This window comes from Leucopleurus acutus, assembly GCF_964270905.1.
Source record: "Leucopleurus acutus genome assembly, chromosome: 1".
NCBI lineage: Eukaryota > Metazoa > Chordata > Mammalia > Artiodactyla > Delphinidae > Leucopleurus > Leucopleurus acutus.
In genome coordinates, this window is record NC_139142.1 from 77,764,188 (window position 1) to 77,786,362 (window position 22,175).

General features: G+C 44.4%; 1 protein-coding gene across 4 annotated transcripts in view; it reads right to left on the reverse strand.

The window, feature by feature from the left end:
• The window catches only part of LOC309963649 (neuroendocrine protein 7B2), a gene marked incomplete at both ends in the record, with an annotated part of 52,115 nt that extends 30,877 nt beyond the window's left edge, over positions 1-21,238 (reverse strand). For all 4 annotated transcript variants that reach the window (XM_082842141.1, XM_082842139.1, XM_082842140.1 and 1 more), the window contains one exon: positions 21,013-21,238. In XM_082842141.1, coding sequence (XP_082698267.1) covers positions 21,013-21,238 — 226 coding nt within the window. The remainder of the gene's footprint in view (positions 1-21,012) is intronic.
• Positions 21,239-22,175: the final 937 nt, after the last annotated feature.

The window sequence follows — 22,175 nt, forward strand, 5'->3', positions numbered from 1 at the left end:
GGAGTGAAGAAAGCAGAATTCAAATTCATTCATAAATCCAGACTTACATTTTAAAATAGCCTTAAAAAATAATTTAAAAGATTTTTAAATGGCTTCAGCCTCCCCACCCACCTTACCAACCAAAATTTTAACTAGAACTACTGATGAGAAACAATTAAATTTCATAGTCTCTCTTTACTTGCAATAGTAGATAGCAGCTCTGTCCTATAGAAATATAATGAAAGCTACATAGGTAATTTAAAATTGTCTAGTAGTCTCATTTCAAAAAACTAAAGAGGAACAGATGAAGTTAAATTTAATAACTAGAAAAATGTATTCCAAACGATGCAAATTGCTATATCAACATGTGATCAATATAAAAAATGACTTATATATTTTGCATTCTTTCTTTCTTTCTTTTTTTTTTTTTGGTACTGCCTTCAAAATCTGGGTTGTAGTTTAGAGTACATCGCAATTCCAACCAGCCATATGTCAAGTGTGTAGTAGTCACCCATGGCTGGGGTCTGTGTGGACAGCTCAAGTTCACAGAGGAGGTGAGGCATGCTAGGCAAAAGTGGAGGCTCTGCAGTCTGAATGCTTGAGTTTGAATCTTGGCTCCATCACACTACTGTATGACCTCACCTGTAAAATGAGAATACAAATAATGCCAATTTGAAGGGGTTGGTATGAGGATAAAATTAAAAAAAAAAATAATATAAATCAATCAATCAAATAAATTTTAAAATAATAAAATAATTTAACAAATTTAATTTAAAAATAAAAAATAAAACAAATAATAAAAATATAAAAACTAAAAAAATAAAATAAAATAGACCTTGTGAGGTTTTTTGCATGGATCTTGGCAAATATTAAGTTGTTGTAATTTTACAATACATGTGCTGCATACTTAAAAACTTAATGTGATCCTGGACAAGTTACCTTACCCCTTTAAATATTCATTTTCCTTTTCTGTAAAACAGAGGTGATAATAATACTTCATTAAGAAGATTAACTTGTACAAACATAGCACTTAATAAATGTTCCTTTCTTTCCCCTTGGATTCAGGTGTCAACAAACAGAGAAATAGCCAAAGGGCCAGCACAGTTGGAACAGAGGTAAATGGGCCTGGGAATTGGCAAACTGATCGTCACAAGGTAACTGTGCGACAGGCAAGCATCTAGATGGTTCCAACCTACCTCGGGCAGTTTGGGAGTGCCCACGAGATGTGCTTCTTTTGTAGTCCCTGTACTAGAAGCCATCTAACAACAAGCAGGCTCACTGTTTCATAGGCTGATGGAGGATGGATTTGCATCTTATATGATACGTCGCTATGTATGCCCAATTCAATAGACAGCCATTCGATATTTTAAAGCTACAGCCATGACTTGGTTCTCTTGGTGTTAATAAGAAGAAAAACAAATAAACTATTTAGTTACTATATAATTCAAAATCTCTATTGGTAATGGCCTTGACTGCTTTCCTACTCCGAGGCTTGTTTTTTTCATATTTAATGTCTTATACAAGATTTTGAGAAGGAAAACTTAAAAATTTTAATTAGAACCATATCCTAAATATCCTTCTGCTCCTCTGCATATTTGTTTATTTTTTCTTAGGATTGATTTGTTAAGAGTTTTGGAATTACCGGAGAAGAGCTTTTGAGGATGTTTGAAATCCATGATTCAAAACAGGGAAGGTCACAAGAGTGATGGGATTGGTTATGACACCAGAAGGATCCAGCCATTCCTCAAACCAGGGGCTCAGAACACTCCACCCTGCACTTCAAGGAGATGTTGTAAACCCTCCCAAGGTTTTAATGCCCCTTCGTGCTTTAACATTCCAGAAGGCTCATTTCTGAATAATAATAAAACTGCCACGAAAAACAAAGTGAGCTTTGGATGATACCAAGGGCTCAGCCATTCCTCCCACCAATGGAAAGGGAAATTTCGATAAGACACGAACAGTACTTTATTTTACCTAATGGGAATCACAGCTCTGACTCCTTACTTCTCCAAGGGATTCAATAAAACTAAGTGTAACAATAAAAAATGAAATAAAACAAACATCACAAAAGCACCCTCCACTAAACTAGGTCCTCTCGTGACCCTAGATTTATCTCTGTAGCCATGTTACATCTTTCAGAAAGTGGCAAAAACCACTCTTTTTTTTTTAAATACAGGAGTTAATGCTGATATGATCCATTAAATAAAACAGAATTGGGCACAGACAGATGCCTTACCAAAATGGAAATAAATATCCTGAGAATCTGCATAGAGGTTATTCAGGATACTCATGGTATTCCAACTACTTCAGTGGCATCAGGCAGAGTTTTAGGGAAAAGGGGCCCTGATGAATAGATGTACTTTTAATTCATTTAAAGGCAGTGATTTGAGATTTAAGGGACTTTGGGGTGAGTTGGGGAGGGTTGTGCAACCACAGAAATGTCATTTAAACCATGAAAAGTTTTTCATCCAGAAATCCCAAGGGTTTTACTTATGTTGATGTCTATTCCCCACCTGAGAGAGGCAGAAGAATGATTATGAGAGGAAGAAGGGTCTCTGAGACCCAAATTGGAGGCACAGATAGAGGTTGCGTTTCCTTAGGCATCCCTGGCCCAGCCCACAGTTGTGAAGAAATTATTATGGATTTATTATTATGCTTTGGAGCCTCATCTCCTAAGTGAGACTGTAGCCTCCTGACCTCTCTCTGTCCCCTTCAGTATTTTCTTTTTTTTTTTTTGGCCGTACAGCTTGTGGGATCTCAGTTCCCTGACCAGGGTTTGAACCCAGGCCATAGCAGTGAAAGCCCAGAATCCTAACCACTAAGCCACCAGGGAACTCCCCGCTTCAGTATTCTTTACGTACAGCAGCTATTCAAGACATTTTCGTTGATGGAATGGCCTCCGTTCTGTGAGACTGGAGGTAACTAAATGGTTCTCAGCAGGTTATGTGTTATTTATACAAACAAAAAATTCTAGCAGAACACACATGACTAGTTGCTATAACTGCTCCTAGAGGTGGATTTACAGTGAAGTGAATGAAGCTGAAGATTCAGAACCTCACATTTTCACACACTGCTTCCAAGGCCCTGGACCTAATTTTGTAATTTGGTGTTATTTGCCTTAAAGAGGTTTCCAAATTACATAAGCTTCAGGCCTCACAAAGCTTGGATCTGCTCTGAGCTGTTCTTAAAAGCCTTCCATGAATACCATTGTGGAGTTTTTATCTGCCATTATTTTAACTCCTACTTATCCAAAGCAAATATAAATCAATTAGCTCTGGAACCACGGACAAATTAGGCCTGGGTTTCCTCGCTTCTGAAAATGACAAGCAACTGCATAGGATTCCTCAAGTCCCAAAAGAGAGAGATGTGGAGAAGATACAGTGGGAAAAGAAAGCAGCAAAGGACCTGAGCCCCCAGCCCCAGTCCCGGCTGCACTGCTAACAGCTGGTATGTGACCTTCAGTGAGGAACTTCACCTCTCCAGACCACAATTTTCTCTACTGTGAAACACGGCAGGTGGACAAGATGCTCTCTGAAGCCCCATCTCGTCCTGTGCTTCCAATACCCTAATTTATGCCGTAGGCCACACCTCTCACCTACTCTCACCAGATGCTCACAAGAGCCCCAGGGAGTATTCAGCGGGGTATTCTGGTGAGCTTCTGGCTTCTAATTCAGTGTTCTTTCTGCTACACCCCACTGCAGACATTTGCCAGCCGAACAGTAAATAAGGCTGATGTCACCGGCTTTGATGGCCTTCAAAAAATGCGCTGTTGTCATGCCGAGTCAAAGATGACGCTCTGACATGAACCAGCCTTGTAGCGTGTGGACGTGGTGATCACGAGCGTGCAGCTCCCTTCCCACGAGAGGCAGTGGATTTGAAGCTGCAGCTGGTACAGCTGGTCTGCAGGGAAACGTCATTTTTTTTCCCTCATGCCTCCATTCCAAACCAAGTTTCCTTTTCTCCATTACTTGACTGTCCATTGCTGACAGCTGGACAATCATTGGAATCACCTGGGGCACCCCAAAAAAAAAACCAATCCTCAGCAGCCCCAACTCCCCAGAACTCCCAAATTTACATTCCTGGAGATATTGGGGGCCAGAGATCTTTAATTCTAAAAGCTTCCCAGCTGATTCTGATTACCCAGCGGGTGAGAATATCGCTGTTCTCGGTAGTTTTCTCTATCTTAACAGGCCTGGAAATGCCACAGCACTTGAAACCGTCTATCCCGCTACTCTGATGCCTCTTGTTACAAAGTCAGCTGGGGCAGTGTTGGCTGGGACAAGTAATAGCAGCCAGAGAACACCCCTATCACAAAAGACCACGCATTGTACCATCCCGTTATATGAAGTGTCCAGAGTAGATAACTCCATAGAGTAGATCAGTGGTTGCCAGGGGTTGGGAAAGGGGAATAGGAAGTAAAGGGAGGGGACGAGGCGGGCAGAGATGGAAGGAGTGGTGATGGCTAAGGGGAATGGGGTTTCTTCTGGGGATGATAAAAATGGTCTAAAGTTGACTGTGGTGATGTGAATATGCTGAAAACCATTAAAATGTATGCCATAAATGGGTGAATTGTATGGTATGTGAATTATATCTCAATAAATATATAAGTAAATAACCAGCCCTGGGCTTCCCTGGTGGCGCAGTGGTGGAGAATCTGCCTGCTAATGCAGGGGACACGGGTTTGAGCCCTGGTCTGGGACGATCCCACATGCTGCGGAGCAACTAGGCCCATGAACCACAACTACTGAGCCTGCGCGTCTGCAGCCTGTGCTCCGCAACAAGAGAGGCCACGACAGTGAGAGCCCCACGCACCGCGATGAAGAGTGGCCCCCGCTTGCCACGACTAGAGAAAGCCCTTGCACGGAAACGAAGACCCAACACAGCCAAAAATAATAAAATAAATTAATTAATTAAAAGAAGGCTCAACATTTAAAATAAAATAAAATAAAATAACCAGCCCTAACCTTCCCTTCCTCCTCTGCACACACACATAAACACACACCCACACACGTACCATGCCAACTTGTGATCACTGGCAGGTTAATCACAAACACCCAACAGGTGAATGTCCTCCGTGTTTGGCATTCAGCCTCCTTATCACCTCACTCACCTGTGACCACTTGTTATGACCCTCCTCCCACCCTCCCAGACCAGATCCCAAATTGTCCCAGGACAATGGCACCACCTGGTGGCCAACCCAGGAAATCTCTGACTAGGTATTTCTGCGCTACCTCCTCTCATTGTCTGAGGACCTCAGGCATAAGCCATTCTCTCGTTTTCTTCTGCCAACTTCAGGGTTCAGTTCTCATTTAGGTAATCTCCAATTTATACACAAGCATTCCCTTCCATCTCTTCTCCCAATCCTTTCCCAGAGTCCAACCCTTCAACTGCTGCTAAAAAGCTTAAGGAACTTCAGTTATAAGCCTGCACTGTGAAGAAGGCAAAATCTGAAAGTGGTTAGTCACAATCCGATCTAATAAAGAACAACGCACCTTATTAACAAATATTTTGGAGAATATGAAAAGCAAATAGCTACATAATAGATGGAAAGATGGTCAGTTTTGCTGGTAATCAAATAAATACAAGCTGAAACAATGAGTGTCATTTTTGCCTGTCAAAAGATTTAAAAAGGTAATACTAATAGTTAACAAGGGAGACAAGATTCCCACAAACAGAGGGAGAGCAGCCCTATTACTCCAACATTTACAGAAATCAATCTCACAGTAGGTAGGAAATGGAGCCTAAAAATATGCATGGAGCTTGACCCAATTTTTCTTTTCATAGAAATATATACCCTAGAGAATTTATCAGGAGTCTACACAAAGATTCATATGCAAATATGATCACTGAAGCAATGTTTTTGATGGGGACAAACTGGAACAACTCTAAATGTCCTGTATTTGGGGAATACTTAACTGAACGTGGGATAAACATATAATAGAGTATAATTCAGTTACTAAGAATAATTACAGTGATTTTTAAAAATGATAAGCAAAAAGGCTCTTGACATCATATTAAGTATAAAAATCCAGATTAAAATATTTACAGTATGGGGGGGAGGGATAAATTAGGAGGTTAGAATTAATGCATACACACTATTACATATTAAATAGATAACCAACAAGTACCTGCTGTACAGCACAGGGAACTATACTCAGTATTTTGTAATAACCTATAAGGGAAAAGAATCTGGAAAAATATATATATATGTATGTATAACTGAATCACTGTGCTGTACACCTGAAACTAACACGACATTGTAAATCAACTATACTTCAATAAAAAAATATTTACAGTATGATTTTTTTTAAATTACATTTATATGCATAGAAAAAGAGACTGGAAAGAAGCACAATAAATGTTGAAAGTAGGTATCTCTCCGTGGTAAGACTGTAAATAATTTATTTTCCAAATCATCCACAGTGGCCTTTATTACTTTTTAAAATTACTTTTATAATAAGAAAAATTACTATAAATATAAGTAGTCCATACCACCTAGAGAGTCTTTAAAGGTACCCCAAATTTCCTTCTGAAATGTGTTGCACAAGGAAAAATAAAGCCTGCAGAGAAGTGGTTCTCCACAGGGGGCGATGTTGACCCACAGATGACATTAGTTCTGGTTGTCACAAGTCGGGGGGTTCTGCCGGCATGTAGAGGGCAGGTGCCAGAGATGGAGCCCTCACAGCAGAGAAGTCTCTGGCCCAATGTCACGGGTGCTGAGAGTGAAAACCCTGCTCTCAAGTCAAACTCACACGATTTGAATCCAGACCTGTATCTGTATCCCCCTCAGCTGGTCAGTCCTGGCCAATTACTCACCAACTCTGCACATCAACTTGCCCTTGTGAGAGAGCAGCATCTGCATAGGATTCCTGAGGGCAAAAGTAACCATAGGATTTCTGAGGGCAAAAGTAAGCATATATATATATATATATATATATATATATATATATATATATATATATATATATATATTTTTATATGGTGTCTGGCACATAGTAGATGCAAAATAAACATTAGTTCTCTTCCCCTAGAACCACATTTAAAGGAAAAATACTATTACGTATTCAATTTTGTGTTTCCTTTTGTTAGGTATTATAAAAAGACAGCTTCTTAACCTTTTAACTAACCTCAATTACCTTTTTCAAACGTACATTTGGAGTCAAGTCAGCTTTGATGTGCTCTCCCCAGATTCTAGAGCTTTAATATCAGGTTGATAGGATGAAAAAAAGTGAATTCTTGAATCTACCAAAAACTCATGGAGGCAAACGTTCTAAGTACTGGGGCTAATGTAGGTGAAAAGCTGATCTTCTGTCCTGACACTGCCCACTGGGTCCACCCTGGGGTCTGGAGGGGGACACAGGGCACCAAAGGACACACAGGTGTTGTGTGTGCATCTCTGCTTAAATCGGAGGGAGGCTGACGGTCATCACGTGCTCTCCTCGGTGCTGTAAGTGGGGGTGAGGGATGAGATCTGACTCGTCTTGGACCACAGATGAAGGCTCTGAAGCAGGGTGGGGAGGCCTGGGTGGGTAGGCGGGCTGCAGAGAGAGTTGCGTGGGTACCAGGTACCGATCGCTTACTCTGCTCAAGGCCTGGATCTGGAGAGCTGGGAGGAGCTGACCACTCCCTGCCTGCAGGCACGTCTTGCACAGCCCAGACCCCCAGGCTCCACAACTCTGCCTGTAAAAAGAAGCCAGAGGCGCTGACCTGGCTCCAGAGTGCTGTATACAGACCCAGTTCAATGAGAACCAACTGCCAAAAATCCTCTTCACTGACCCCATGCGAAAACAAAGAATCCTTCTGATATTAGTAAAATGCATCATTTACCGTCAGAAGAACTGCTCTTTTACCCGTCCCTTCGGAAACATTTTCAGGCAATAGCACCTGCACTGTTGCCATATTTTTGCACACTCCAGCGACCAAGGGCTATTCAGAGTCTGGACAAACTCAACAAGTGGTCCTTCCCGTCAAATGCTGAAGGATTAAAAAAAGAAGGCAGGCAAGCAAGAGACAGGAGAAGTGACCTGCTGGTTCAGTTCAGGAGATGGGTGTCTGCGGTAGTTTACAGCAAAGGGACTCCTCCCAGCAGGCCCATCCAATCTTGCTGCTCAGGTGGAGAACGTGAGTCACTCACATCTCGTCCAAACCGTGCCGGGCTTGTTGACACAGGCCTGCTGAGCTCTCGGACCAGGAAGGTCCCCTGGGCCTCTACAGGGCAGGCCACTCTACTGGACTGACCATCTCCCCAGCCACAATCTGTCTCATGCAGATAAACTCGGACAGGCCTCCGGGGGAGATGGCCAGTAGTGCCCCGAGCCTGTCACCTTGGTTGTTTCCAGCCCTGGGGGGAGTATCACCCTGCTTTGCTCAGGCCAAACACCATGCCAAAGTTCTCACTGCACGGTGTGCCACACCCACTGGGCACCAGCGTCCTCTGAAGTGCTGGGAGGGGTCAGCCTCTGGCCCCCGAGAGCTTACGATCCAGTGTGTCCAACACAGAACAGGTGGAGCAGCTAGAGGAAAGAGCTGGTCCACAGACCATCCAGCCTGTGCTGAGCACGGCGGGAGGCACGCTCCCTCGATTCTCTCTCTGACGTCCACACGCGCTGAGTGACTGAAGCAACACCCACCTCCGTCCCCCGAGATCCCAATGGTGTTGGTGCCTAATGCGCACGTATCTGACCAAGACACAAAGAAATACCCCACCCACCTCCCACCTAAAACCACCACCGCCGCCGTTGCCAGCCAGGCTTGGGGCAGCCTTTTTATCTGCAAGGAGACAGAGGAGGGTGCAGGACACTCTGCAGAGAAGGGGGAGAGGCAGAGTCACACGCACCATGTACCCCTGTCCCCGGATGCTCTTAAGTAGAAAAACTCGGTGACAACCCTCAAAGTGACCAGCTTTCCTGTCACCTCCCCTCCACCCCTAACCACCCTGCACTCAACACATTCTGGATACAATGTCTATTTCTTCCCGCCTCCTCCTGCCTGAACCTGAGTCCCCATGATCCACAAGATCCTTCCTCAAGGAAGCCCGGCTCAAGTTCAACTGACCTGCAGCGTTTTTGTTTTTTTTTTTTTTGCGGGGTGGCGGGGTGCGTAGGGCAACGCCTTACCTCCCCTCAGAGCTCCTGCGTGGTGACTGTGAGAGCCACATTCTGGACTCTCAGCTCCTATCCCAGCGTGTGGAAAGTGTGCATTTCTATTTTTATGTCCCTTTCCCTCACCTAGACTTCAAGCTCCTCAGACAAGGGCTGCTACAGTCACAGTTAAGAGAACACGGGCCCGGCCGCTCCCCTGCAGCTCCGCGGATACCAGTCTATATCACCCATTTCACTGACCCACTCCACTGGAGCGAGTGGGTGTATGAAAATACAGTTTATCATTCCTGATCTTGCGTGTGTTTTCTCATTCTCACCCCTCTGGAGCACCGATGGAAAACGCATCCGGGGATGGGGTGAGGGGAAAGGCAGTCCAGTCCTGTTCTGTCCCCGATCCTCAGGAAAACTACCCAATTCCTTGGGTCAGAGTTTAACTTTTACTAACAGGCCAAGAGAAGATAATGACTGACTCTTATTTCACAAAGATCCTATGTAAAAAAATTAGATGTGTGTTGGTTGGTTTGAAAATGTATCAAGGTTACAGCACCTGGCATGCGGTAGGCACCCAGTAATTACTTATGGAGTCAGTAAAAATGGAAATGTGTTAGATGATATTTTGATAGGATGCATGGTTCAGGGGAAGCATACTGATCATGGCCTGCTAGTCACGCCAGCACGTGGACAGTCTGCTCTCAAGCGACTGAGAACACGCTTTCCAACCCATCTGCACACCATTCTCACACCAGCATCTCCTACATGCACATGAGCATGCTTCGCTCTTGGCTCCACAGCTGACTAAACAGTCAGTCTTCCTGACTTTTAAAAGATGTTTCTATAACCCATGTCATGGCCAAACACAGGACATATAGTCATAAGGATAAGAAATAGAACAGAGCATGGTTGGGTATGGAAAAATTGCTATTTACTGGTTTTCAGGAAGCATCTCTCTTCACTATAGTCACATGTTCCTAACTCTTAAGGTCAACACTAGTAGAGCACTTCATAGGACTGGGGGTGGGGGGATTGGGGGGGATGGGTACAGTACTGGTTCCTCCAAAGTCTTACATGCAGCTATGGTGGGCAGTTTCCCCAGGCCAAGCCTAGGAGGACACAGGGAACAGGGAACATAGGATATGACCGTAGACATGACCATCTTCCAGCCCTGAAGCCATTTATACCTAGAAATACATATGGTAGAATGAAACAGGTAATGACCATGACAACAATGCTTCCCATATGAGTAATATCTCATATTGTCCCAAACACTTTTATATGTATCATTTAACCTGACTGCTATATCAACCCTGCGAGATGGCCTGGGTAGCTTACCTCCATCTTCAGAGTGGGAAACTAAACTTCATAGAGTTTAAGAGACTTGCTTAGTGCCACAATGGCGGGTCTGAGCCAGGACTCAAACCCCTGGGCTTCGAGCCTCGGTGCTTTTCCTGCTATGCCACGTGATGATCACCTCCCCCACCATCCACACCACATGCCCCTTCTGCCACTCTAGTCCCATGGCACACCACGGGTAAAAGTCACACTTAGTTTTAATCGTGGTGCCAAGCTGTGGTCTGCTAAACCCTCCCAGCCGGCTTTCACAGCTTTCTTTATGAACCGTGGTGCCCAAGGTATTTGCACCAATTTGTTCCAAGAGGGCAGTTTGTCGGGAAATTTGCTTTCTGAAGCTTCACGTCCCTGAAACACCATCTGCCCCAACCCGCCTGTGGTTTACCACGACTCCCAGCATCATTACAGCTTCTCAGCTAAATATCACAGGATTAGCCAAGTCTACGGGGATGGAAGACAGCTGGTTGGAGAAATTCAGTCAAACCTAACACAGCTGGCTTGCCAGCTAGATCGAAAGCTCAAGCTGTGTGATTGTGGGCAACTTGACACTTTTTTTTCACTGTTAGAAAGGTTATATCAAACGAGACAGGGTTTGGGAAAGCAGTTTTGCAAACCATAAAGTATTATATAAGATTTTGTTACCACTATTCCATTTCCCACATGTGTGTGATCTGCTTTGTCCATTATCTGTGGAAATCATGTCCTGTGGTGACTCAGAACGCTGCTGTTGCTGTGCCCTGTCTCCAGATGGCAAGTCTCAGGTGACGAGGTCCCAGCTTGAACCTGCTCTGGGCTTCAGATAGGACAGCTGTGTCTGGGAGGACACCAGCCAGAAGCTATTTGCATGAGGAACTGAGATGCCTCCTGGGGAGAAGCTCAAACCAAAGGAAGGAGGAGTCTGGCGGGCAGACCCTGAGGCAGGGATAAGTCCAGCCTTTGTGGTTAGTGGGCAGGGGGGGGGGGGGGAGGGATTGTTAACCCCTACGGTGCCTGATGCCTAGTTAGGTTTCTCTCCCTGTGCAACCTCTCCTGTGATCTACGGAGAGCAAGGTGGGGGGCTGGGTGTTGCTGGGAACAGTGAGAAATAAAATGGAAAGCTCTGTTTTCCTAAAACTCTCCAGGGTTTAGGGGCACCCTGACGGGGTACACTGATGGGGCTCCCCATGCCCTCGCCACCCAACACTTTACGACAGGCTCCCTGAGGTTGTAACAGCTCAATGCTCTGTGTTCAGAATCATACGTGGATTTAGCGCACTTTGCAGGAGCTGAGGTCCTAAGTGAGTAGGTGGAAGAAGAGCCAGTGAATTTTGAATTTTAGGGTTAAAATGCTCGAAATAGGGAGTTCCTGGCGGTCCCGTGCATCCACTGCAGAGGGCAGGGGTTCAATCTCTGGCTGGGGAACTAAGATCCCACAAGCCGCGTGGTGCGGCCAAAGAAATAAAAAATAAAAATAAAATGCTTGAAATATAGTTACAGGCTGGATGATCTTGACTGATCTAACACTAGTTTCACCTGCTGGCATCTCAGAGGTCAATGTTGTTTCCAAAGAGCAAATACAGTGAGAGGTTCTTTCAAAAGATATTTTGTGAGCATCTATTATGTGCCTGGCCCTGTCTAGGCTCTGCAGATACAAAAAGCAGGGCAGACATTGTGTCTGCTCCTGCAGATCTTACAGTCTGGTGAAGAAGGCAAGCAGCAACCTCATCATAAATGCCAATTCACAGGCAGTCTATATAGAGCAGCAAATTCAAAGAAAGATCAATAATGAGCCCAGGAACAAGGATCATCCTTAAAGATAAACCTACTTCCCCAGTTTGGTCCAAGATCAAGCCTGTCCTCAACCACACCATTAATCAACTAGCGTAAGAAGGGTACGCCAGGGTCCAGCTCAGGCTCTGAAACACATTCAAATACTAGCTGCAACCCTGGACAAGTCACTTCTCTGACCTTCTGCTTCCACAACTGTAAAATGTGGCAAAGAATATCTGCCCTCCTTGCCTGAATCAAGGAAGCAAGTGTGAACTTGCTTGCAAGCATGAACTTCACAGCATCCCGACATACTTCTGCCTCTTCCCTTTTTTCCCAGCTGAGGAAAGACCTAAATCCAGGCCTCCATCTGAGCTCCCGGTTTCATCTCCCACCTCCCCAGGAAGGTTCACCCCTCAGTCATCTGCTCTTCATCCCACATCTTTAACTCTCTGTTGGGTCTTGCCAATTAGCACTTCAACAAGTGCAAATCTCTAAAACAACCACCTACACAAAAACCTTCCTCATCTCTACATCACCAGCCCCCCATCCTTCCACAACTGTTACTCAGTCTTCTCCCCAGTACCCGACATTCTGGAACAGATGTTTACATCGTGTCTTCTCTCCTGTTTCCTGCACTGTGGTTTCTGGCCCCACTACTCCGCAGAACCTGTTCTGCCCAAAGACCCCCGGGAACTTCAGTGTTGCTACACACAGTATACACTTTACACCCAGTGGTCCTTATTTCACATGACCTCTCTGCTGATTTTGACAAAGGTGACCACTGCCCCTTCCTGAAACACTCTTTCCTTGTTTACACCGCACCTTACTGGTCCTCCCTAATGCCCAATCTTTCTTGGTTTCCTTCACAGATCCTTCTACCTGGCCCTGTAGACTGAGTAGTCCGGGCCTTTTCTCAGGTGTCTGCTCTTCTTTAATTAATTTATTTTTTTTTGCGGTACGTGGGTCTCTCACTGTTGTGGCTCTCCCGTTGCAGAGCACAGGCTCCGGACGCGCAGGCCCAGCGGCCACGGCTCACAGGCCCAGCCACTTCACGGCATGTGGGATCTTCCCGGACCGGGGCACAAACCTGCGTCCCCTGCATCGGCAGGCGGACTCTCAACCACTGTGCCACCAGGGAAGCCCCTGCTCTTCTTACCTGATACCCACCCAGTTAATCTCATCCATTTCTATGGCATGAGCTGCCACTAATATGGGGATGACTCCCAAACTCCTTCCTTTACCCAGACAGCTCTCCTGTGTCAGATACATCTGAGTGTGCTTTCTGCACACCTGCACCTGGATGTCCCAGGGCACCTTAAACACAACAACAAAGTCATCATTTTCATCTCCTTATCCTCCCCGCTCCACCAGAAAAAAAACGCAGACCTCCTCCTATTCCTTTTCAATTTCTTATCACTATCCATGCAATTGCCTAAGACAAAACACTGGAAATCATCCAGGGAAATTTTAAGGATTTGAGTTCAGGGTGGTCTCAACGGAACCCCAAAGGACATGGGCCAAACTGGAGGCCCTGGTCCACTGAAAGACAACCCTTCAAGCCCATTGCTCTCACTGGCTCTCCCAGGATGAGGATAACCTAGAAAGAGATTTTAGTCAGGATACCTGGGTCAAGAGTCAGCCCCACCCCTTCCTCCAAATGCCGAGAGAGGCTAGCCTGAAACTTTGAGAGGCCCAGGTCGGTTGTTCAATGTTAACAACTCTTCCCTCCAACCTTCAAATGGGAAGCAACTATTGCCACCCTGTGGCCAAGTGGAGGCACTACGGCTCCTTTACGAGGCCAAAGGTTGGCCAAGTAGAGACTCCTTAGGAGATGAAGCCCAAAATTTAGTGTTATAAAAAGGAATTTTGATATTTTTAGGTTTGGCAATACTGGTTTAAATTTAATCGGGATCCATCAAGTGGCTTGGTATCTGGGGTTATCATGTGGTCTAGAATGGTGGGGAAAATGAACCAGTGGCATTGAGGAGACCCTCTTTTACCTGAGGCTGCTATTCTGAAGACTGAAGCACATTTTCCGGTTGGATTCATCAAAAGCTAATATTAGTGTCAGCTGGCAGAGCCACTTCTGATTCCCACGCATCTCTATCCCATAGCTAATGGCTCTCTGAATCAATCCCTTAGACAGCTGGTGGCTTTATTTGTTTCTGGGGATAATATAACAGCAGTAGCCATTTAGCTATGTCATAGGGACCAATGAGCCACTTTGAGCTTGGAGGGAGGTGGGCACTGCTGAGATATAAGGTGCACTGAAACACAGTTGAACTGTACTGCTCACTGGGGGAGTCATCCAAAATAATATCAGGGAAAGCCATTAAAGACTGGAAGCGTGTTCCTGATATCCACAGAGTGAGAGGAGGCAGGCCTACATTCAGTTACTAACGGAACCCACTGTGAGAGCGGGCTGAAGCCCCACTATGAGAAAACCAGGTTTCAGAACAGTCGCTGAGATCACACACAGCTAATAAATAGTATGGTTAAGATTCAACCCGTGACCACCTAGAGGGGTGGGGTAGGGAGGGTGAGAGGGAGACGCAAGAGGGAGGAGACATGGGGATATATGTATATGTATAGCTAATTCACTTTGTTATAAAGCAGAAACTAACACACCATTGTAAAGCAATTATACTCCAATAAAGATGTATTTAAAAAAAAAAAAGACTCAACCGCGCTTTTCCTTACCATCAAAGCGTGTTTTCTTCTCTATAAAACAAGTTGGTGCCTGTTTGTCTTTACTTTATATTTTTGTTTTGCTTTGGGTTAAGAATTTACACATTTGATGACCATCCTTTAATAATATAGTCTCTCTCTTTTTTTTTTTTGCGGTACACGGGCCTCTCACTGTTGTGGCCTCTCCCGTTGCGGAGCACAGGCTCTGAGGCCACGGCTCACGGGCCCAGCCGCTCCGCGGCATGCAGGATCCTCCCGGACCAGGGCACGAACCCGTGTCCCCTGCATTGGCAGGCGGACTCTCAACCACTGCGCCACCAGGGAAGCCCTATAGTCTCTCTTTTTCCCCCAGACAGAAGATGAGCACAAACCACAACTCTCCATTAATTACTTAATGGTTAGCAATTCTCATGCTAGAAGATGTTTCTCATACAAACTTTTAAACTCCATGATTATTTTCTCTACACTATATGCAAAGCTATGTAAAATCAGTTAATTTGGGGGCAAAGTATGATTAATCCTCACAATGTTTATAACATCATCAAAAATCTTTACAATTGTAATTAAAGGAATACATTTATTTATGAAGTTTCAAAAGAAGAAAAAAAAAAGAATTTACACATTTGAAAGATGCTCCTTACCAAGTCATGTTTAACATACCTACGGAGAAGTGAAAAATAACCTCCAACCTCTAGGATGTTTTGGGCAAATGCTTCCTCCCCAGGGACCACTTAGAGCAGGTCAACCAGAAGTCTGGCTTAACAACGAGTGACTTAACAACCAGGAGGCTGCGTACCAGGTTTCAGGAATCCTCTATCTATTGCCTCAAGTCTAGTTGGCCCCCTGCTGGTTTCATTCCATAACTGCAAAAAGCCTTTCCCATTTCTCAATAGGCCCCTGTACAGAAGGTTCAAACCTTGCACCCTGGTGATCAGTCATAGTCAAAGTAAATAGACCTTTTGCCAAGCACATTATCACTGAGTTCCTGGCAAAAACCTCTAGGTAGATTTTTTGAAACACAGAACAGAAATGGAATATTTGCCTTGAACTGAAAGGAATAGAGTCTCAAAAGATCCAGAAGTCAAATAGAATTTATGTACTTATTGCTGCCAGATATACTTATTTTTAAAATATTTATTCAAATATACATTCATTCTTCAAATATTTACCAAGTGCCTACTATGTGTCTGGGTATAAAGCAGTAAATAAAATAGCTATTGCCTCATGGAACTGCCGTTCCAGTGGGGAGACAGACAATAAATAAGCAAGGAAACAAACATTCATTATAAATTTTTAAAATGCTATAAAGTTTTAAAAAAACAAAAGGGCTCTGTGGCAGAGAAGGGGGGCCACTCAGAGAAGCCGGGTAGGCCTCTCTGAGCGGATGACTTTGAAGCCGAGCCCTGCAGAGGAGGACAGGTATACGCAGAGTGGAAAGAACAGGTGAGAGCCTGGAGGAGGGAAGACACTGGTGTGTGTGTGGGGCTGCAGGGAGGTTGGGAGGGATGAAGGCAGAGTGCAGGTGAAACGGGCAAGGAAGTTGTTGGCCTTCACAAGCACAGCCTAAAAGGCATCTCAACATTAACCTGTGCAGGGCTTCCCTGGTGGTGCAGTGGTTAAGAATCCGCCTGCCAATGCAGGGAACACGGGTTCAATCCCTGGTCCAGGAAGATCCCACATGCCGCGAAGCAACTAAGCCCGTGCACCACAACTACTGAGCCTGTTCTCTAGAGCCCGCAAGCCACAACTACTGAGCCTGTGTGCCACAACTAATGAAGCCCACGCACCTAGAGGCTGTGCTCCACAACAAGAGAAGCCACCGCAATGAGAAGCCCGCGCACCGCAATGAAGAGTAGCCCCTGCTCGCCGCAACTAGAGAAAGCCCGTGCACACAATGAAGACCCAACACAGCCAAAAATAAGAAACAAAAAAAACAAAGAAAGTTCCTTTCCAGGATATCATGCCAATATCCTGGCGTCACCCCTGGCTCCTCTGTTTTTCAGTTCCTACCTCTAACCCACTGGCAAATCCTATTGGCTCCAACTTCAAATATATCCATCCTCCGACCATGCCTCGCCACTTCTCTAGCTGCCATGCTAGTACACCCTTCACCTGGATTATTACCTTAGTCTCCTAACTCATCTCCCCCATTGCAGTCCTCCCTCCCTACAGAGTATTTTCAAGACAGCAGTTGGAGTGGTCCTTTTCAAAGGAAGGCTGATCACATCACTGTCCAAAGTCTCCAGCGGCTTCAGATACAAGCTCAAAGGAAAAGCCAAAGTCGCTGTAGGACTGTAAGACCCTATGACACGATCTGTCCCCACACACCACCTCCCACCTCCCCTTCCTGCCCTTACCCAGTCTCATCTCTTCCTGCGCTCCTGAGTCCTGGGCTACAGCCATACTAGCCTCCTTGCTCTAACCATTAGATAACCTTATGGCTTTCGCATTTGCAGCCCTCTCCACCTAGAAGGTCATGGATCACACGGCTGACTCTCTCAACTCTTATTTTTGCCTGTCTTCCCAGTGAGGAGTCCCCTGCCCCTATTTTGTTTCCTCCATCCCCCTCTTCTGCTTTATATTTTTATAGCACTTATGACCATTTGACTTGTTACATATTTTACTTATTTCTTTATGTAATGACTCTATCTCCCCTGTCCTGCCAATCTTTCAGGTTCATGTTCATTTCTTCAGTACCTAAAACAGTGCCTAGCATTCAAAAAATGCTTGTTGACTTGACAAATGAGTGGTGAGAACAGTGGACTACAATGGACTAGGAGAGGACAGGAGGTGAGGAAGTACATTAGCATGTGTGGAAAGGTTGCTGTGGAAGAAAATGGTAGAGTAACTCAAAGGGATATGGGATCAAAGGAGGAAATATTTTTTTAGTGGGATATATGACCCCAGTGTCCTAATAGTAATTTACACTGATACTACATCCTATTTTAAAAGGAGAGTTTATTATGCTATGTTTGAGAGCTTATATACATCTTCAATAGTGAGATTAATCTAAGGATTATATAACTAATTAATCAGAGTAGACACAATAAGAGGAGATTGTCTTCCATGTGCCACTTATTAGACAATGAACAGTGCTGCATGCAAAGAATTGAAGAGTCCAGTAATTGTCACCTAAAATGACAATGATGATTCATTTAGAAATGATTTCATGGTAGAATAGTTGGAGTATGCTAAAACTTTACTTTTGTTTCTCTGAACTGGAATATTACCTGCTTGCAGGTGAATAAATTTAAATCCTACCCCCAAGCTAAATGGAAGCTTCAAGAAGTAATTCACTCAAGGTCACGTTACTGATAAATGATGGAGCTGCCGGTTAAATCCAGATATCTTTGGGAACAGTTTATGTTAAATGTGCATTAAAATTCACACCAGAATATATGTATGTATGTGTGTGTATATATATATATATCGTATTCTTTCTATAAAAATTAGAAAGAAAAACTTTCTAACTTGGTCCTTCATAACAAAATACTACAATAAATGTTGAAGGGATATGGAAGATACCCCATGTATCTGTCAGACACCTGGGAATTAGCATGAATGAATGTCAGCAGAGACAATGCAAATAAACGGATGAGTTGAAACAATCCTACACTCACATGAGAAAATATTAGACCACCCAATAAATTAAATGCCAAAGTCCAGGACAGGGAAAAATCCCAGGCTTATTTTGGTTCCCTGTTAGCTTGCACCCAGCTGGCAGAATTCTAAGATGACCCCCAAGATTCCCACCTACCGGTGTACATGCCCTGCATAATCCTCTGCCTTTGAGTGTGGGTAGGACCTGTGGGCTATCACTTCCTTGATAAATGACAAAAGTAATGAGATAGTCACTCCTATAATTATATTGTATTATGATTAGCAGACTAAAGGGATATTCTCCCTCCAGATTTGAGGAAGTAAGCTGCCATGTTGTGAGAGGGTCAGTGGCTTACAACCAACCTGAGAGTGGTCTCTGAGAGCTGAAAGGGACCCTGCTGACAGCCAGCAAGAAAAAGGGGACTTTGATCCCACAACAGCAAAAAACTGAATTCTGCCAACAACCTAGATGAGTTTGGAAGAGGACCCCAAGCTCCAGCCAAGACCGCATCTCCTGTCAACACTGTGATTTCAGCCTGATGAGACTGAGCAGAGGGCCCAGCTAACCCATGCCTGACTCCTGACCAAAGGAAACTGTGAGCTGATCAATGGGTATTGTGTTAAGCTGCTAAACGTGTGGTAATAGAAAACCAAAACACAAGCCGATATTCATCCCTTCCACAGACACTGAGGAGAACCAGCACGGTTATGACGTCACATTACCCCAAGGGTAATAATGAAAGCAGTTTTTAATTCTGAATTGTTCTAATCCATGCTCTTTCACACCTCCAATGCCTTTTCACTTGACATTCCCTGATGAATTCCTATTCAAACTACAAAACCCAGGTCAAATGTTGCTTCTTCAAAACAGCATTTCCTTACAGACACCCCCATCCACTCCCAAGCAGAATAAATTACTGTGTTCTTTACTTCCATGGCAGCAGCTTGCCTGTCCATCTATCAAAACACTGGCCATGATACACTGTAATAACTTCTCCCAGCTCCCACCCCGCAAGACTGAGAAACTTTTAGGGCAGAGTTGCCTCAGTCTCCTGCACGGTGGCCGGCACAGAGCCGGTGCTGAATAGCTGGCTACTGAGTAAAGGAAAGGAGGCTGTGGATACACATAGGCTGTTGATGCCCAGGGAGTTGCTGTTTCTTTTCCACACAGATGATCAGGCCTCCAGTATTAATGGAAACCTAGAAAGCCGTCTCCATGACAACAGCTGGGTGACTAATCAAGCACTTTTACTGGTCAAAAGGGCAGATATTTACTGTCTTGAAAGAGCTGGTCTGAAATGGGTAGGTGTACTTGAAGCCAGAGTTGGTAGCAGACGCTGGAAAGGATTTAGATTCACCCCAGAAGGGGTGGTGCGAAGCTCTGTCTGATTTGTTCTGCCTCAAGCCCTGTGCTAGATTTGCATGCTTCTGATTCAAATCATCTGTGTTAATCCATTCCTGAAATCAAATGTCAGCCTAAATAGACAACAACTCCACAGAGTTAGTTTTACTCAATGGTTTAAAACTATGGGTAACAAGACAGAAATGAGAATCGTATATCAGCAATATCCATGGCATTCCCAGGACCCCCAAAGCAGATAGCTGTTTTAGGAAATTATAGACGCAGACAAAATTATACAAAATCATTGCACAGGAAATAGTATTTTCTGGGTGTGTGTTTTGACAAAACTCAGAGAAAGAACTCATGTTTTTCCTTAGGACCCACTCCTGTGGGCAAACACTTGAAGTGCTCTTTTGTGTTCAGACTAAATTGACCATGCTACTGCTTTAGGGCTCCACCTCGGTGGAGAAAGAGAGCATTCAGAATCAGAGGGATACAAAGCAAGGCATGGAAATAAGGCACCTGCTCTTAAGAGCTGCTCATCACCACCTCATAAGAGCGAGATTCCAATTCTCTCTATAAGTAAATCACTAAACAAAAAAAGTATCACTTTCTAATAAAAGTATTACAATCATATTGCCAGAAACTTAGAGGAATTCAGGGGGGAAATGGTCTTATCACCCTAAAACAGTTAAATTAACATCTGTTATATTAAAAAACTTTTTTTAAAGTTATTGACATAAACTCTTAACATCAGTACCTCTTTTGGCTCCCTTGGGCTTATCTGACATCATCCCTAAGAATCAAATCAGATCTTTTAGGTCCTATATTTTGAAGATCTTTTACAAATACTGGCTGGCAGTGGCTCAGAGGCAGCCAGCTGGGGATACAATTTCCCAAAGATCAGTTTGGGAGAAGACATGGGGTCTGGGTTCTAATCTATTTTAGTGATAATGCTAGATGCTCCTTCATTCACTTACTAAATATTAATGTACCAGATTTTGTGCTAGATGCTAGGGCTACAGCTGTGAATTAGATAAGGTCCCTGCCCTCACAGGACTTATATTCTCATGTGTATATATGTATCTATATACTGTGTAGCATAAGAAGAAAGGGAAAACAGAAGGAGGAAGTAGAGTTTCTTCAATATGCATTAATTATTTTACTGCTAATGGAAACTGCAAACTGGCAGAACACAGTAAATACCTTCGATGCTCTGTGGGCCCACAAGGTTCATGGCCTGGTGAGCTGGATACTCTACCCGTGGCCTGGCAATGCCCAGCTGCTCCATCACACCATGGAGCAGCCTCTGGATATCTGTTTCTGAGACCCGGTCAGGGGTTCTCGGGCTATAAGCAGCTGTTGCAGTCCATCCAAATGTCAGCCAAAACACTAGGCCAGACAGCATGGTAGAAACCATCCTGGCAACCATTTTTAACCTGCAGAAAAAAGACCAAACATATATTGACTGGCCACAACTGGCAATTGTGATGATGCAATCATGTAATCACTCCAGGGAGTGATTCAAGGACCTCCCAGGAAGGGACTGCAATGAAAAATTCTTAAGGATTTGCTTAGGCCTTATGTGTCCACCCTAGCCAGGACATCAGCTGTGAGAAGGTATTAAAGAAACAGAACAGTCTGTCTGAGATAGCCAATTCCCTCTGTCCTCACATTCTTAGGAAGACTAGACTATAATGGCACTTCTCACTCATTTTTTATTGTCCTTACAGCTCCCTGGAAGCTCTGCATTATGCCTACCCCACCACTCTCTCCCTCCCTTAAACCAACAAAAACAAACAACAAAAAAATTTGCCTCAATTTTGAGAGAGGGAGAGGGAGAGTGACATCTTGACTTTTCTAGTCGTGGTGAAGAAAAGGCTCAGGGGAAGGAGTTGGAAGACACAAATGGTAAAGAAGCATAGAAAGCTTAGGAGTGGTACAAGGGAACATCAATACACACAGCTCAGGCCTGCCCTCTAACCTGGGAAGGATTCTTGCTGCACCACATGCTAGCAGGGCGAACCTGGGCAAATGCCTCAACTTCCTTCTCTGCAAAAAGGGATGAGAAAAGCATCCGTCTTATAGGGTTACTCTGAGGTTAAGTGTGAGGGCACATGTAAGAGGACTGAAAACAATGCCAGACACACAGCCCCCCAGATTGCTATTATTATGTTGGCAATATTGCCTTACTGTTCCGGAGGTTCGAATTTGGGGAATCGAAGGGTGATGAGAGAGAAAACAGAACAGGTGAAGGAGACTGGAGAAACCTAGTCTGGGGAGTCAACCTGTCCTGAATGTTGGCTTCCACGCAACCAGAAGCCTGCAGAACAAGAGAACAAATATTCACGCAAATTCCCTCTGCAGCT